The 16,925-nt window shown below is 48.4% G+C and overlaps 1 protein-coding gene and 1 long non-coding RNA gene across 4 annotated transcripts; both read left to right on the top strand.

Moving 5' to 3' along the window:
* Nucleotides 1–147: 147 nt before the first annotated feature.
* LOC101766755 lies at nt 148–3,740 on the top strand. Of its 3 annotated transcripts, none has more exons than XR_002676809.1 (5): nt 150–287; nt 1,411–1,756; nt 1,937–2,162; nt 2,744–3,069; nt 3,143–3,740. It is a non-coding gene; the product is annotated as an uncharacterized LOC101766755 (long non-coding RNA). The 3 variants fall into 3 exon arrangements; XR_214954.3 differs by having other exon boundaries at nt 156–287; nt 1,411–1,642; XR_002676808.1 differs by having other exon boundaries at nt 148–287; nt 1,411–2,162.
* Nucleotides 3,741–11,810: 8,070 nt separating this feature from the next.
* On the top strand, nt 11,811–12,612 carry LOC101766342 (putative glutaredoxin-C14). The gene has a single exon (XM_004962785.3). It carries the CDS (start codon nt 11,976–11,978, stop codon nt 12,288–12,290), a length of 315 nt encoding a protein of 104 aa, XP_004962842.1. The 5' UTR covers nt 11,811–11,975; the 3' UTR covers nt 12,291–12,612.
* The last annotated feature ends 4,313 nt before the right edge of the window (nt 12,613–16,925 follow it).

The following is a 16,925-nucleotide window of genomic DNA, read 5'->3' as shown; positions in this document are numbered from 1 at the left end:
TGTTTTTTTTACAAAAAACATCAAACGGCACGGCTTGTCGCAAGTTGTCGCCGGAATGATCCAAACCGTTCGCCCCGGAATGGACGGACGAGATCAGCGGTGGGCTACAGGTTCCGTTGACCGCAGATCTCACCAACGGTCAACGCTGGCACGGACTCTGGGACGCGGACCGTGAATGCCCCCCTCCAATTCTGCCACCTCCCCGGCCCTCCGCCGCCGCCGCCGCCCTCCTCGCCTCCGGCGTCCGGGCGCGGCCGCCGCGCTCGAGGCCTTCCTCCCTCACCACGGTACGTCAGCGCCTCCCACCGTCCGTCCTTCGTTTGTTCGTTCGCTCTGACACTCCGATGCGGCGGTGGCTTCGCGGAAACCCGACCCTGCCATGGCCAAGATTCGGGTCGGGCCCGCCGTTTCCTGGGCTCCCCGCGTTCTAACCCGCTTGCGGCTCCCACGGCTGCTGGTTACGGCGCGCACCTGTTCAGCGCGCCACGGCCCACGGCGCCGCTGTTGCTCGGCAGCGGACGTACTTCGCCCGCTTGCCTCTTCAGTGAACTGAAAGGGCGAAAAATGCATACGCGTTCTTTTCTTTTGCGGCCATTATGCGGCTTCACCCCGGTGCTCGATTCGTGCACCAAATGTGAATCTTCGCCTCTCTGCTCTCAAGATTGCACAAATTGAATCGAGCGTATTTGCGCTGCTGTGCCAATGTTGATTTTGGGAGCTTTCGTTCCCCAGGTCAGCCATGGCTTCTGCTAACTGCTTCAGCAGGCAATTCTTGTCCAGCTCATGGCTTGTGCTAACTGCTCCAGCAGGCGATTCTTGTCTTTGCCAAAGCACCTAGCTTCATTCATGGATCAGAACAGCCCAAGTGCTGAACAGGTCAATCACTGCATACTGAACCCATGCCGTGATCCAAGATAGTTATACTATACACTGAATTTGGTTGGTTGACTGCTTCCATTTCTCTGTGCACGTGTTCAGGTTGGCTTAGAGTGCATATTAGTGCCTACCAGAACAAAACTGCCTTTTCATGGGATCAATGATGTGTTCATTATGTTGTGTCGCTGCTTAAGGCCACTGCTGCATAACAAGTGCTCAAGGAGGCACATCAAATTCATAGACCGTGCAATCTGTTAAACAGAGATGCTTGCATCAGACAAGGGGGCGCTCATATGGGCACTTTGTAGTATGGCTACATTGTCCCTCTCTGGGTGCCCATTTGAGAGCACTTGCATTGCAGATGCCCCATTGAGGACCACGTTTACTGAAAATTTAGATAAAAAGATATGCCGCCTGAGAGGATCACCCAACTTGCAAGACTTACGCAACTATGCATCGTGCATTCCGTACGTTGTGCATATCTTTCCTACAGAAAACCGTATCCCCCTTATCTTTCTCTTCTTTTTAAAATAGTGGCACATGGACGAAGTCAAAAAAGATGCACCGGTGGCCATCGCTACTACACCGGTGGCCATCGCTACTACTGTGGCGCCCCGCCGCACCTTGATCCTGAGGATCGACAGAATGGTATACCTCTACTTTGACGTACAGCTACATGTTCGATGCTGAGGGAACCATCATCCTGCCGAGTGCTGAGGCATCGCTGTATCAATTCGTCACAGAATCGATCCATCAAAGTCACATGGTACCAATGCTCCTCTCAGTGTCAACGTTAGTACAATCTTGCATATTGTTCTCTGTTTTATTCGCAGTACACAGTTCTAGTGCCACTACGCCACTGATAAGGGCCTGCATAAAGGTGATTCTTTGCAAAACAGTGGTATCAACTCTGAGATTTAGGCCATTTGCTCAAGTACAAATCGTATCTGAAAACTTCATGATCACTCTATTAGTTTTTGTGCTTTAGTTCGGTCTGTGGTTATTGCTGTATGGATTTTTTTTCTTCATATTCTGTTTGTCTTTCTCCTTATCCTTGCAGATGCATGCTTCTGTGTCAACTACACACTTGAATGCTGAGATGCAATCCTTCTTTGAACAAAATGTGGCTCTGAAAATATCATGCCTCTTTCACCGAAAACATTGGGCTTCTTGAAAGAACAAAGCAAAGAGAGAAGCATCCAAATCAACACAGCTCATCAAAAGAGGATTTTCTGAAGGTGAAGATGAAAGGATGATAGAGTCAGTCTCTTAGACTCATATCATAGGTAGGATAGAGTCAGTGACATCAACTGGTGTCAATTGCTATGTTCAAATTGGAATTCAAATTGCTAGAATGGATGGGTTTCACGATCTGTACCTGTTAAAGCTAGTCTAGTTTTGATTTGAGCTAAGGAATGATGTGCGCACAGCTAGGAAAAAGTGAACTTTGTAGGTTCTACTAGACCACTTGCACAAATGGCATGGCATGTACCAAGGCATAAGATTTTCATAGGTGTCGGCACTTCATGAACTTATTTAAGGCATATAGCAACAGTGTAATCCTGTAGGTTAGGTCTTGTGAATCACATGATAAGTAATCATAAGCACAACGTTGAACTGTGGCATCACACGCCTATATTTCTTTAGAGAAGATGAAAGCACTTCAGAAATCATTCTAACTAAAAGTTGACTTTTATGTCTGTGAGACTTTATTTGAACTATAGTTGAACAAATTGCAGTGGGTTGAACTGGTGATGAATGAAGCTTTGGTTACTTTCACTCCTTGAAACTCCTACATTTTCTTTGCTTGAAATGACACACGGTAGGTTTTGATCTTTTGAAAGGTCAACTAACATTCTTCTTGCAGGAGCCGCGAATGATAACATCCTTGCTGAGTGCCTCTTGCGAAGTTGAGGAGTCAAGAACTAAGCAAACACCAAAAAGAATCAAAGGATTCTGGAGCAATGGAGATTGCTCTACAAAACACTAGCCTTTTCTCTCTCCTTCCTTTCTTTTCCAGGTGGGAACTATCAAGGCAGATATAAGGGATAAGAATATCTCTATCCAAATATGCAATCTTTCATGCTTGTGCCGGTTGTTTGCGTCATGTACAAAAAAAAGTTGAAAAAAACTAGAGAAAAGATCAGATAATAATATATCTGACTTTCTTCAGATGCCTGCAGCATCATACAGGTAGACAGCAACTGTGCCACGGCACCTTTTGATCTAATCATCCTAACTTTAGCTCACAGAAGTTTTTTTGTAGGGAAGGATGCAGCAAAGGATATGAAAAAGCAAAGATTGCAGCGTCGGATCGTGGCATCGCAATGCCTCACATCTGGTAAGGTCAGCCTGGTTTACAAAGCAGAGGCAGTTCAATTTGCTGAGAAAAGCCGAGGGCAAGTTGGCCAGATTCCACGCCACAGATAAGGCCGGTCAGTGAGGCGATGAGGGTTGGCTGGCTATTTTGGATGCTATTCTGAAACCGGCTGAGGGGATTGATCCCTGGTTCGTTTGAAACTGGCTCGTTCAGCCGGTCGGAATTGGTTCTATGTGTCGTATGACAAAGTAGTGGCCGTACCATACTGGTATGGCACATCATTGCTACGACAGACACATTTTCTGTATAGGAAGGGTGTGCATGGAGCAATAGCATCTGTGGTATTTTTCAGGCTGAGGTAGGCACTGCATGCAATGTGTCCTGTCGCAGGTGGAGAATGCATATGAATTCTGGTCTATGCAAGGTCGTGTGCATCCATTTATCTGTATACTATATGCTGGTTAATTGAGAGAGAAATTTTTTTTAAATGTAAGCCCCATTTCAAACAGGGAAATATTCTTGAAAAATCCTAATATTCCAAACATGCCTTGATTGTTGATTGTAAATCTTGATGATAGCTTGCCATCTCCACTTGGGTAACCAAACAGATGTAGAAAGAGAACAAATCTTCCTTGTACAGTTTCCTGGTGAAATTGATTTCCTGTTAACTTGAGAATAATATCAGCACATAGCAGATTTTGATATTCCAATTACATTCAAATCCCAGCAGATTGGGCATCTGCACATGCAGTCACGTCTGGTACATTATCCCTTGCAGGTTGCAGCAAAGGATTCCAGCCATCGCAATCCAACCTGCACTGCAGCAGTACGTTCTCTATCACTTTTTTTGTTGTTCACATGTCATTTGTCCAATGCGAAGATATCTGAGGTATCACAACCTAGGGGATCAAATCCCAGCAGTAACAATTTCTGGGTTAACTAGCTTGTTATGTTAAGAGTACTGGTGGATGAGCTATCCTTCTTTTTGCTAGTCATATGTTACTGAAAGTTAAAATTAGCCATAGGTTTTGGAGAAACATGAGACGGAATTGGTTGTTGCACTGAAGAGGCAATTTTTGAAAAAATATTATTACAAATAGTAACATGTTTTGGTGTTTACATGGCCTATATAATGTTATAGGCCGTGAGCTTTTGGTATTGTATTATCTTCTATCTTAAAGAAACTTTATTTATCTACTAAATCATCTGTTGTATACTTATACTTATTCTAATACAATGACCTTTAACTTTAGGAACTGATCACAAACATTAGTACAGAATAAAATATGCACTCTATTTAGCTTGTCAGTGACAAAACATGTTGCACAAATATTATTGTGGTGCTCGACGACAAAAAACAAACTGTCCGATTCATTTTTGTTCCTTTTTATCTTCTGAGATCAATCCATATCAACTTTATATATATCCGACCACGAGCACATGTGATTTGCAAATAGCACCAGGTGGCCTCTATACACCCTTGCAATAACAAGCTAATTACGACATGGCCACATCATATCAACAGATTCTTTTCTCTCATTCCCTTTTTTCCCCAACTTTTGTTGATAGATTACTTAAAAAATTATTCTTGTGTGATCAACTTTAATTGCAAAATCACGGAAGGCTCTATCTCTGTCTCTGAAGAATCTGGGTGTGCTTGCTTTAATTTCAATCTATTCCATAGCTGTACCTAGATCTAACTACACCTGGAATTGACAAGAAATTGACATACTCCAGTTTCGTATTCCTGTACCTAAATGGGTCCTCTATTAGATTAAATTCCTGAGCATATATAGTTCTTTCAAGTTAGCAGCAAAAATAACTCAAACTAGAGCCTACCTTCTAGCAAGATTTTTGGCACACAGGGCGGTATCTATTAGTGAGATTACATTGGAACATCATTCGTAAGAGTAGCCATACATTAATTAGGCATTCAACAAACAAAAGCGTTGTTTAATTTCATTTGACTCTTCTAACTTAGTTCACAACATAATTTCCCATTTTTACTTGTAAATTGTGATAGAATAAGTCATGCGTGTGTTGGGTGTGCGTTTTATCTATCTATGTGCCTACGCGCACTTTACCTACTTAGATGCTATTTTGATGTTTTTAGATACTTTACTTAGCTTCTAAGCCACCTATCCATGGTTGGCCTATATGTATCCCAAGGACCCCTATGTGGATGTGGTTAATGAGAAAGAGTTCCATTTAGGCTAACAATTGGTATCAGAGCCTTCTTTCTCACCTACCCCTCTCTCTCGTGCTCCTCCTCTCCTCTCCCATGCGCACCCTCTCACTGAAACCCTAGGCAGCGCACAGATCAGGGTGGAGGCGCAGTGGATTGGGCGCGACAGCGGCAGATTTGGTCGGCGGCGGCGCGATTCCGTGCAGCAGGCGGCGGTGTGTAGCAGCGGGCGGTGCGCGTGCAGCAGTGGGCCGTGTGTAGCAGCAAGCAGCGTGGCTGCAGGTGGCATTCGGCGGCCCGAGGGGCGGCGAGCGGCAGCGGCAGACGCAGCGACGCGCGACAGGCCCGAACGCGTGGGCGGCGCGTGTGGGCAGGAGCTGCGGCGCACGGTGCTAGGAGTTGTGATGGGTGACGACAGGCGACGGGCGGCGGCTTCCAGTGCACAGGTGGCGCGGCAGGCAATGGGCGACGGCGTGCACAGGGGCGGCGCGCGAGCAGGATGTTCCAGGCACTCGTTCCAAGCATTCTTCTTCCCCAATTTTTCCTTGACATGGCAGGCTCCAGGCGGACGGCAGGAGGTGATGGTGGTGCTATTCCGGTGACCGGCGCGACGCTCGTGGGCGATGCGGGGTGCGTGGTCGGTGCGGTGCGTGCGGCCGGTGCGCTACCAGGGCGCCTGGCTCGCTCCCCAGCCTGCTCGCGAGCCTCGCAGTCCTCTTCCTCCCACATCTCGACCATGACCAGTTGGCAGCGTCGCAGGACGGCGGTCGAGGAGGAGGCGGCGGTCCAGGAACAGCGGTAGGAGGAGGCTGTGGTGGCGGTAGCACGACTGTGCGATGCTGAGGTGCAAGAAGCGGCTGCAGCTCGGGCAGCACGCGTGGCGGCTGTGGAGGCCGCGGCGATGCGTGCAGCCAAGGCAGCCCGCCTAGCCATGGAGAGGCACATGCGGCAGCGAAGGCCGCCACCCAACAGTGTCTGGAGGTGGAAAGGCTGCATGAGGAGGCGGAGGCGACGCGTGAGATGGCGTGTCGTGATGAGATGGAGCTGAGGTGCGCAGTGCAGGGTGCTGGTGCTAAGGCGCATGGTGACCAGTCCAAGTTGGAGGAGACGGACCGGTGGCGGAACACGGGGGTGGACCGGTGGGTCTAGGACCTGCATTGAGGTGCGGATGGCGGGCGTCCTCAGAGTAGGAGGAGCTCCATCCACAATTCTGGCCTCGACTCCGACTACAACTCTGACCTCGACTCCGGGCACCAACCCCTGAGGGTCGTGAAGACCATCATCCGAGAGTTCGTCAGCAGCACGCAGTGGCTGATGTTGACGAAGACCAACTACATGGAGTGGTCCTCGGTGATGAAGGTGAAGCTCCAGGTGCGGGAGATGTGGGACGTGGTCCGGTACGGTGACATCGATAGCCACGAGGATTGGCGAGCGCTTGAGGCGTTGCTTGCCGCGGTCCCAATGGAGATGGTGGCGAACCTCTCGAGGAAGAGGACTGCCAAGGCTGCTTGGGACGATATCGCTGCGGCTCGAATTGACAGCGCTCGCACCCGTAAGTCCACTCTGTAGAAGCTTCGGCAGGAGTGGGATCGTCTGGTTTTCAAGTCAGGCGAGGATGTCGACGACTTCGCCCTCCGCCTCTCCAGCCTGATACAGCAGCTGGAGCGGTACGGCGATGATGAGATCAACGAGGAGAAAGCCGTGGCAAAGTTTCTGCACGTCGTCTTGAAGAAGTAATCACAACTCGCTATCTCCATCGAGACGCTGCTCGACCTCTCAACATTGTCAATCGAGGAGCTGACGAGGCGACTCAAGGCATTCGACGACCATGAGGAGATGACACCTGGCGGGCCCATCACCATCGGTGGAAAGCTCCACCTCACTGAGGAGCAGTAGATCGCCCGCCGGAGGGAGCGGAAGAAGGGGGAGCCTTCTTCCTCGACAAGCGGTTGCAGGCGCGGCAAGCCATGCAAGGTGACCAAGGTGTGAGGGGCCGCCCAGGGCAGTACCGCCGGCGAGCGCAAGCTGGCATGAGACGACAAGTGCCACAACTGTGGCAGGACTGGCCACTGGGCCAGGGAGTGTCGTCAGCCGAGGCGCGACCAGGCTCACGTCGCGCAGGGTGTGGAGGAGGAGGAGCCGGCTCTATTCCTGGCTCACGGGAGATGCTTCCAGTGGCATCGGCAGCGACGGCTCTCCTCCATCTCGACGAGCTGCGCGCACACATCTTCCTCGGTGACAGTACCGACGACAACAAGATCGACGGCTGGTTCCTCAACAGTGGTGCCACGCACCACATGACCGGGCGCAGGGAGTACTTCTCTTACCTGAACGTTGACATATGCGGCTCCGTCAAGTTCGGCGACTCTTTGGCTGTAGACATCAAGGGCATTGGCTCCGTTGTTCTAATTGCCAAGACTGGCGAGCATCGACTCCTCACTGGAGTCTTCTACATCCCCGTGCTGAGAAACTCGATCATCAGCCTTGGGCAGCTGGATGAGAGTGGCTTGCATGTGGAGTTCGACGGCGCAGTGCTCCGGATCTGGGATCGACGATAGTGCCTACTCGCCAAGGTGGAGAGAGGGAGCAACCGCCTCTACGTCCTCTACATGGAGGTGGCAAAGCCCCTCTATCTCGCTGCTCACTGCGACGACGAGGCTTGGTGGTGGCACGAGTGCTTTGGGTACCTCCACTTCGAGGCCCTGAAGCGGCTTAACACCGAGGAGATGGTGCGGGGCATGACGTGTGTCGACCACGTGGAGCAACTCTGCGACATCTACGTCATGATGAAGCAGAGGCAACACCCCTTCCCTTGCTAGGCGAGCTTCCGAGCCTAGGAGCGGCTTGAGCTTGTGCCCGGCGACCTCTGCGGGCCGGTGACACCAGCTACACCTGGAGGATGGTGCTACTTCCTAGTACTCATCGACGACGTCTCCCGGTACATGTGGGTGGTCCTCCTCAACACTAAGGGAGCTGCTGTGGACGCCATCAAGCATGTTCAAGCTGCTGTAGAGAACGAGTGTGGCCGCAAGCTGCGTATGCTACGCACTGACAACGACGGCGAGTTCACGTTGGCTGAGTTCGCGTCGTACTACGCCGACGAGGGGATCCAGCGCCACTACTTCGCGCCGTACATCTCGCAGCAGAACGGCGTCGTCGAGTGGCGCAACCAGATGGTGGAGGCCATGGCTTAGGCCCTCCTCAAGCAGAGGAGGATGCCAGTAATCTTTTGGGAAGAGGCAGTGTTGACGGCCGTCTACATCCTCAACCGCTCGCCCACCAAGGCTCTCGATGGCATGACACCATACGAGGCTTGGCATGGGTGCAAGCCGGCGGTCGCCCACCTTCATGTCTTCGGCTACCTTGCGAATGTCAAGGAGTTGGGCCACGTCGGCAAGCTTGACGACAGGAGCACCTTAGAGGTGTTCATCGGTTACGCGAAGGGGGTGAAGGCGTACCGCATCCTCAACCTGGAGACACAGCGTGTGCGCACGGCGCGCGATGTTGTGTTCAACAAAGGGCGAGGTTGGGCGTGGGGCAAGATGATGGATGACAGCTCGCCTCCAATGTACGATGACTTCACTGTCGACTACGTCCACTTCGAGGGAGCTGGGGAAATGGGTAGCTCTTCTTCCCCGAGCATGCCTACTCTAGTTCCTGAGTCTCCACCAAGTCCGGCGAGTACTACTCCGGCTGCGACGAGCTCTCCACTACCACCACCACAGCTGGCCACGCCACACACCCCTGCACCGACAACTACTTCTCCGAGCACGCTTGCACCAATACCGGCTCACGATGAGCATAGCCTAGTGGAGTTCTGCTCTCTCACAACGAGGACCGCGTCGACCCGTACCACGATGGTGAGCCTTTGAGGTATCACGCTATGGAGGACATCCTCGGCAACCAGCCGGTGCCAAGACTGGTGCCTCACGACATGGAGGTGGAGCTGCAACTCACGTACAACGATGGTGAGCCTCACTCCTTCGCTGAGGCTGAGGGACACGCGGCATGGCGCGCCGCGATGAAGTTGGAGATGGAAGCTGTTGAGAAGAACCAAAATTGGGAGCTAGCTGATCTTCCTCACGATCACCGCACGATCACCCTTAAGTGGGTGTACAAGCTGAAGAAGGATGAAGCTGGTGCTATTGTCAAGCACAAGGCTCGCTTGGTGGCACGCGGGTTTGTGTAGTAGGAGGGAGTTGACTTTGACGACGCCTTCGCTCCTGTTGCACGGATGGAGTCCGTGCGTCTGCTCCTCGCACTGGCAGCCCAGGAGGGTGCTGCGCCTACGCAAGGCCATCTACGCCTTGCGGCAGGTACCGTGAGCTTGGAATGCCAAGCTGGATTCCACCCTGAAGACTATGGGATTTGAGCAAAGCCCGCACGAGGTGGTCGTCTATCAGCGGGGCATCGGAGGCAATGCTCTGCTGGTGGGCGTCTACGTCAACGATCTGGTGATCACGGGCAGCAAGGACGAGGAGTTGGAAGCATTCAAGGAGGAGATAGGCCACCTTCCAGATGAGTGACCTGGGGCCTCTCTCCTTCTACCTAGGGATCGAGGTGCACCAGGATGACTCCAGCATCACACTTCGATAGACTGCCTACGCCAAGCGTGTCGTTGAGCTGGGTGGGCTCACTGACTACAACCCAACTCTCACACCGATGGAGGAGAGGCTGAAGTTGAGCTGTGGCAGCACGACTGAGGAGGTGGATGCTACATAGTACTGGCGGCTTGTGGGGAGCCTTCGCTACCTCTCCCACACGCGGCTGGACTTGGCATTCTCCGTCGGCTATGTCAGTCGGTTCATGTAGTGATCGACGACGGAGCACCTGTAGGCCGTCAAGAGGATCCTCCGCTATGTTGCGGGGACTCTCGACTATGGCCTCCACTACCCGAGGTGTCCCAGGGCGGCACACTTCATCGGTTACAGTGACAGCGACCACGCCAGAGACATCGACACCAGCAAGAGCACGAGCGGCATGTTCTTCTGCCTTGGCAAGTGCCTCGTCAGCTGACAGTCGGTCAAGCAGCAAGTGGTGGCCCTATCCAGTTGTGTGGCCGAGTACATTGCTGCTTCTTCCGCTTCAACTCAGGCTCTCTAGCTCGCTCGGCTTCTCGGCGATCGCCTTTGTAAGGATGCTGAAGTAGTGGAGCTCAGGGTGAACAACAAGTTCGCTCTGGCTCTGGCGAAGAATCCTGTCTTCCATGAGTGAAGCAAGCACATCAGAGTGAAGTACCACTTCATCCGGGGCTGCTTGGAGGAAGGGAGTGTCAGGACGAACTACATCAACACCAAAGATCAACTCGCCAACCTTCTTACCAAGTCCCTTGGAAGGATCAAGTTCCAAGAACTCTGCTCTAGAATTGGGATGGTCCAGTTGCCGCTCAAGACACGCAAGGCTTAGGGGGAGATTGATAGAATAAGTCACGTGTGTGTTGGATGTGTGTTTTATCTATCTATGTGCCTATGTGCACTTTACCTACTTAGATGCCATTTTGATGCTTTTTAGATACTTTACTTAGCTTCTAAGTCACCTACCCATGGTTGGCCTATACGTACTTAATGAGAAAGAGATCCATTTGGGCCAACAAATTGCACCATTAATATGGTTATACAGTGTTTTTTAAATGAAAAAAACATAGTCAGATGAATCTTGTTCTCTTTGTGACAAAAAAAAGAAACAGCATATTTCCACATCAGCAAGGGTTCACTGATATGCCCCTTAAGCTGCTACCAGTACCACCTTGGTTCCCAATATGATCTATGGTGCTCATCTCTTCTTCCTCCGGGTAACCACCTCTACAGACACTAACTTTATAGGGACACGCGGGCTTGGTGAACCTAGATCCTTACACTAATTGCAACCTCATCTTCCTTGAGAAGGCAATAATTTTGCAGAGATAACTTTGGACACACATAGGCCATTTGCATACATATGAGATTCTCAGTAGGTCAACACAACATAGCATTCCAAGATATATTCCTTGGGCCCTATTGAAAAGACGGCTTGCACATTATCCAAACACATATTGATCTCATGCCTGCATACCATCCTTTTCAACAAAGTGATCAGCAAACCGTAGAGCTTTTGGCATCCAAATCTACAAATATGTTACATTGAACTTACTAAAATATATCGTTCAGAGTCAAAGATGTCCCATATATGGATGTATCGTATGGTCCTAGCTGGCCACTGTTGTTGCTTTGCCAGCTTATAGATTCCTAGCTTAGAAGATTTTTCAATTGTTCCAGAAACTCCCAGGCACATTAGCTCCTCACCCATTATCTCACTAAACTAGACTGTCCTCGCCTGTTTGTAAAAGTACATGCATGTATGCTCCATTTACTTCCAGCTCTACACCGAGACCCGGACCCGCTAAGGAAACCCAATAGAGGTCTCCAAACTCTATAAAAGGCAGCCACCCCCTGTTTTCCCGAACCATCCACCCATACACACTCATCTCTCCGCGTGCATCCACAGCAGCTTGGCAGAGCTTGAGAGCTACAGAGACAACGAGAAGCTCGAGAGATAGAGAGAGAAATCTAGAGAAATCACTTCTTGCAGCCAAGAACAGAAAAAAAAGCAAAGCAAATGGACCGCGTGATGAAGCTGGCGTCGGAGCGTGCTGTGGTTGTGTTCACGCTGAGCTCCTGCTGCATGTGCCACACGGTGACGAAGCTAATGCAGGACCTGAGCGTGAACGCTCTTGTGCACGAGCTGGACAGCGACCCCAGGGGCAAGGAGATGGAGCGCGCCCTGCTCAAGATGCTCGGCGGCAGGGGCCCCGCCGTCCCTGCCGTCTTCATCGGAGGCAAGCTCGTCGGTGGCACCAACAGGATCATGTCCCTCCACCTCGGCGGTGAGCTCGTGCCCATGCTCATGAACGCCGGCGCGCTCTGGGTTTAGAGAGCAGGGCAGGTTTTTCGCGTCCCGGAAAATAAAGAGACCATGATCGAAGAGTACAAGGTTTGGTAGTGTGTGCGTGCGTGTGTGTGTCGAGAGCAGGTTTTTCCCGTCCTGTTCTTCTGAGTTCTGACAGGAATAACAAAGGCAAACTACCTGCTCGCTAGCTTCATGCCTTGCAGAAGCTAGTGAGCGAGAGAGATGGCCTTCCTCTTCTTTTTTGATGTTTTTTTCTAACTTTGTAATAGTACATGCGTGTACTGATCAATCGCCCTTTTTCGACGGGCTTATGAATATCAATACATGTATGAGAGTTTTGTTTGTATGTATGATGTGTGGTATGTGCAATGAATGTATACAAGATTTCAAAGCATGCATTTGCTCATATTGGTCATAACCTACTTGTGTTTGGTTGTGTGTTCTAATCAGCTACGCACTATGCTTGTTTTAAATAAAAATAATGTTGATATATACATAAGCTAGCTGGTTCTTGATGCTGTTTCCCATCACATGCATTATGTTGATAGATCTAATTTGTTAGCATGACTTGGTTACAGACGACCAGTTATATGTATCTCTATTCTTGAATTTTGATTTTGTGTCCTGTAAATTTATAATAGTACATCGTGATAATATAAGTTCTTACAAGTTTAGAATAATAGATGATTTTTTTTGTCAGGTTTCTGGACCAATGTTCTAAGAGCAGCCCCAGTGTGTATTCAATTTTTGGTTGAAGGATCATTCACATGGAGTTACATTTGCAAACTTCAGTGACTCAGTGTTGAGTTCGATCATTAAATGCAATTTATCTGAAAGCTATCAAGATTGAAAAATTAAATTAAAGATTAGAGCAGCACATAAATTGTTTTCATGCATCGACTATATAATAGTGATTACATATATCCACATATATTAATGCTGCAATAGTTTCATCAGAAGTTCAAGAATATAGATTTTCCCAACAAGTTTAGCTCAATTACATTACAAGTCACTTGTTGATGAGTTGCTTGGTTTGGTACTATATAACTTAAATCCATTGAGGCAAACAAAGGTCACCACAGAGGTTATTATGCCTGAATCATTTTATCTCATGATTATAATGTTAAAAATGAGGTCGTCCATCGACAAATTTTGGTAGAAATGTTTCTTAATCAAAATATAGAACATGTTTTTCTGGAAAAAGCAACAATAAATCTAACTATTAAAGCCATTTTACGTGATAGGTCTAGTATATATAGGGACAGATGGATATAAAGGTGACACATGTGCATGCATGGTATAATAGATTGCAAATCGGTCTCGGATCGCAGCATCACACGCATGCAACATACGTACAATCAAACCTTGTGAGGTAATAGTGTGGAGAGAGAGAGAGAGAGAGAGAGAGAGAGAGAGAGAGAGAGAGAGAGAGAGAGAGAGAGAGAGAGAGAGAGAGAGAGAGAGAGAGAGATGCATCTAGCTACTTGGTGACTATACTATATTTTTATATGTAGGAATAATATGGCTTTATTTTCAAGATTCTGGAACCACATTGGAATGTGAAGATCAGAGCAACCCAGCCAAAGGTGTGGCCTGTTGGATGCCACATTGTGAGCTATGGGAGAGCCCAATTCCTGTATGGTTGCTAGGGTGGATGCCCTAATGTTGAATATAATAACTTTAACTCTGACTTTTGTAACTGTGTTTTTTAGAAGAATTTTGTTTGATTTGATTCTATTACATGCAACAACCGTTTAATCAGTGCGTGGGTACTGATGTTGGAGTTGTACATATATATACTTGATTGCGTGTTTTATGCATGCATGTATGATCGAATCCATGCTTCAACTTCGTAGTGGATATCATGCATTGTCATGGATCGATATCGTACTATGTATTTTGGTTTTAGTTTTATTTTTTATGATTTTGCTTAAATAATACACTAAGATGGCACACATACATATATTTTGTACAAATGGAACCTACTGTTTGAGTAAAACTAGATTGGATCATATATAAATTCAATATAGTGAAGAACTAGTTGTTAACACCGAACACAAAATTGGGAAACAATTGCCAAAGTTTGTCAGGGACATATTTCATTTACCCAAGATGGGATCCTACTGACTTGCTCTAATTAAGATTTTATGTCTTATTAAAGTAAATTATTGGCTCAGTATAAATATATATAGAAAATGATATATGTACTGCTAGCAACAAATTTATTCATGAGAACTAGTTTATTTCCCTTTGATGCATGGCTATGGTTCAATAGGATTGGAAGCACAAGAAAATAGAACAAAACATTAGGCATTCCAACTTTGGGAAGCCGCATGATGGGTAGTTTTCCTTCTTTTTTAGAGACATGTGTACATGCATATTTTGCACTTCACTTTCAATATTGTTTTTGCCGACAGAGGGGCTGGAGGTGTAGTCTTGCTTATTCTTTCATTTTCTGATATATGCCTAGTTTGTGAGCTGTGACAAGTAATCTATATGGTACGGTGTTGCCATTCAAACCGTCAACTAATTGTGGACTCCATTGTTGATCCATGCATATATTAATTGACGATAGACTACGCACATCATCTGCTTGAGCTAATAGCTAAATACTTGAACAATAAATTCTTAATTTGTATATCTAAAACATACTGAGACCATAAATCTATTTGTTAATTTCTTCACAAAATGTAAAATCCCACTTCTTCCCCTCTGGTGAATTTGCCAGATAAAGGACCCAGGCCGGTGTTTGTAAAATTAATTAGTTCATGCTTGTATATTGCTTGAGTAACCAACTAACTTAATTATTAACATGCAACATCTTCCAATGCTGCTATACGTGGCCCAGGTCTTGAGATAGAAATAAAGAAATGCCAGATTCAAACCTTATCATAAACTTGGGAATCTTTCAAGCTTTGGAGAGATTCCATTTTTTTTTGCAGTGGCAGGCATAAAAAAAATCCCAATATTCCTCTTGTATCTTGCTAGGCCCCATTTAATTTGTTTTAAACTTTATCCACTATGCATGCTGGATACGCTCACCACTTTAACAAATGGACATGGACACATGCATGAATGGAGAACTATGCGTCCATGACTATATATATTTTCTGATGGTGATAATGATGTCATAGTTTATAACTTTATATGTTGCTTTATTTATTAGGTGCACTGTTAATACTTATCATGATAAGAACCGAACAACATACCCTAATAATATCTAAGTAATTGAAGGACCGGAATGGGCGACCAAAGGGGGTGAATGGGAGCCGATTCAAATTTCTTCAAAGAACCTCGGCTAAAGTCCCAAACCAATCCACAAACCTCTTCTAGCAATATCAAGTCCCCTTAGCTATGCAAGAGCTAATGGACCTAGGAATGGTGCTAGGAACCAAATTAGTGACTAACGGAAGCGAGAAAGAACCAAAACAAGTGTTGGAAAAAGAGATTGGGGGGTTGTTTGTTTCAGCTTCTCCAGCCGATTCTCGTGAAAATAATCGAGCAAGCACCCAAACGGCGGAATTCTCGACCGCTTCCACACACAGCGATTTTTCCCGCAGCAAAGGAATGCATTGCGGCGCACAATCGGCCCTCCCATCACTTTGGGAAAAATCCCACCGATTCCGCACCGCTCCCCTCCCCTCCGCAACCCGCCTCCCCTCTGCCTGGGCACGCCCGGCCACCTCTCCCCTCGCGCACTCCCCCATCTCCGGCCGCCACTCGATCTCCCCCATGGCTCCGCTCGGGCCTCGCGCGCTCCCCCATCTATAGCTGCCGCTCGGTCTCCCTCGTGGCTCCGCTCGGTCTCCCTCACGGCTCCGCTAGGTCTCCTGTGCTCCCCATCTCCAGCCGCCGCTCAAACTCCCCCGTGGCTTCGCTCAGGCCTCGCGTGCGGCCCCATCTTCATCCGCCGCTCAGTCTCCCCCGCGGCTCTGCTCGGGCCTCCCACACTCACCCATATCCGGCCACCGCTCGGCCTCCCCCGCGGCTCCGCTCGGGCCTCGCATGCGGCCCCATCTCCGGCCGCCACTGGCCTCCCCCGTGGCTCCACTCAGGCCTCACGTGCGGCCCCATCTCCAACCATTGCTCAGGTTCTATCGGTGTTTTCTACCAGCAACCTATCGAGGGTTACCCAAGGTAGTAGATTGGTTGGTGGGGAATCGCCGAACCTAGAACTTGAAGGTAAAAGAGAGGACACAAGACACGGATTTATACAGGTTGGGGCCACCGGAGTAGCGTAATACCCTACGTCCTGTTTGAGGTGTTGTATATTGCACCCTACACTTGGGTGTTGAGGTATGAGGATTTGGTCCTCTATTGTGTCTACCGATCTAGGTACCCCTACCCTCCTTTATATACTCCAGGAGGTGGGATAACTAGTCGGTTACAAGGAGGAGTCCTAATAGGATTACGTGGTATGAGTCCTAGTAGGATTACAAAGGAACTAGCTGTGCCTTTGGAGATACGCTTAGCGTCCTGGAGCGTCCTCGTCGAAGCTTGACCTGAAAGAAAAGATGCATACATTATGTAGCATATTTGTCGAATATTGAAAACTACTTAAATTTATTCAGTGATCAACATAAAATATTTTTTTGTCATGCTCTTATTTAGGCTATATTCCTCCCGAGTAGTTATCCTGTTGCGTTTAGGCTCTCGGTC

This window comes from Setaria italica, chromosome III (genome assembly GCF_000263155.2).
Source record: "Setaria italica strain Yugu1 chromosome III, Setaria_italica_v2.0, whole genome shotgun sequence".
In the NCBI taxonomy this organism is placed as follows: domain Eukaryota; kingdom Viridiplantae; phylum Streptophyta; class Magnoliopsida; order Poales; family Poaceae; genus Setaria; species Setaria italica.
This window is presented reverse-complemented; position numbering and strand designations above follow the sequence as displayed.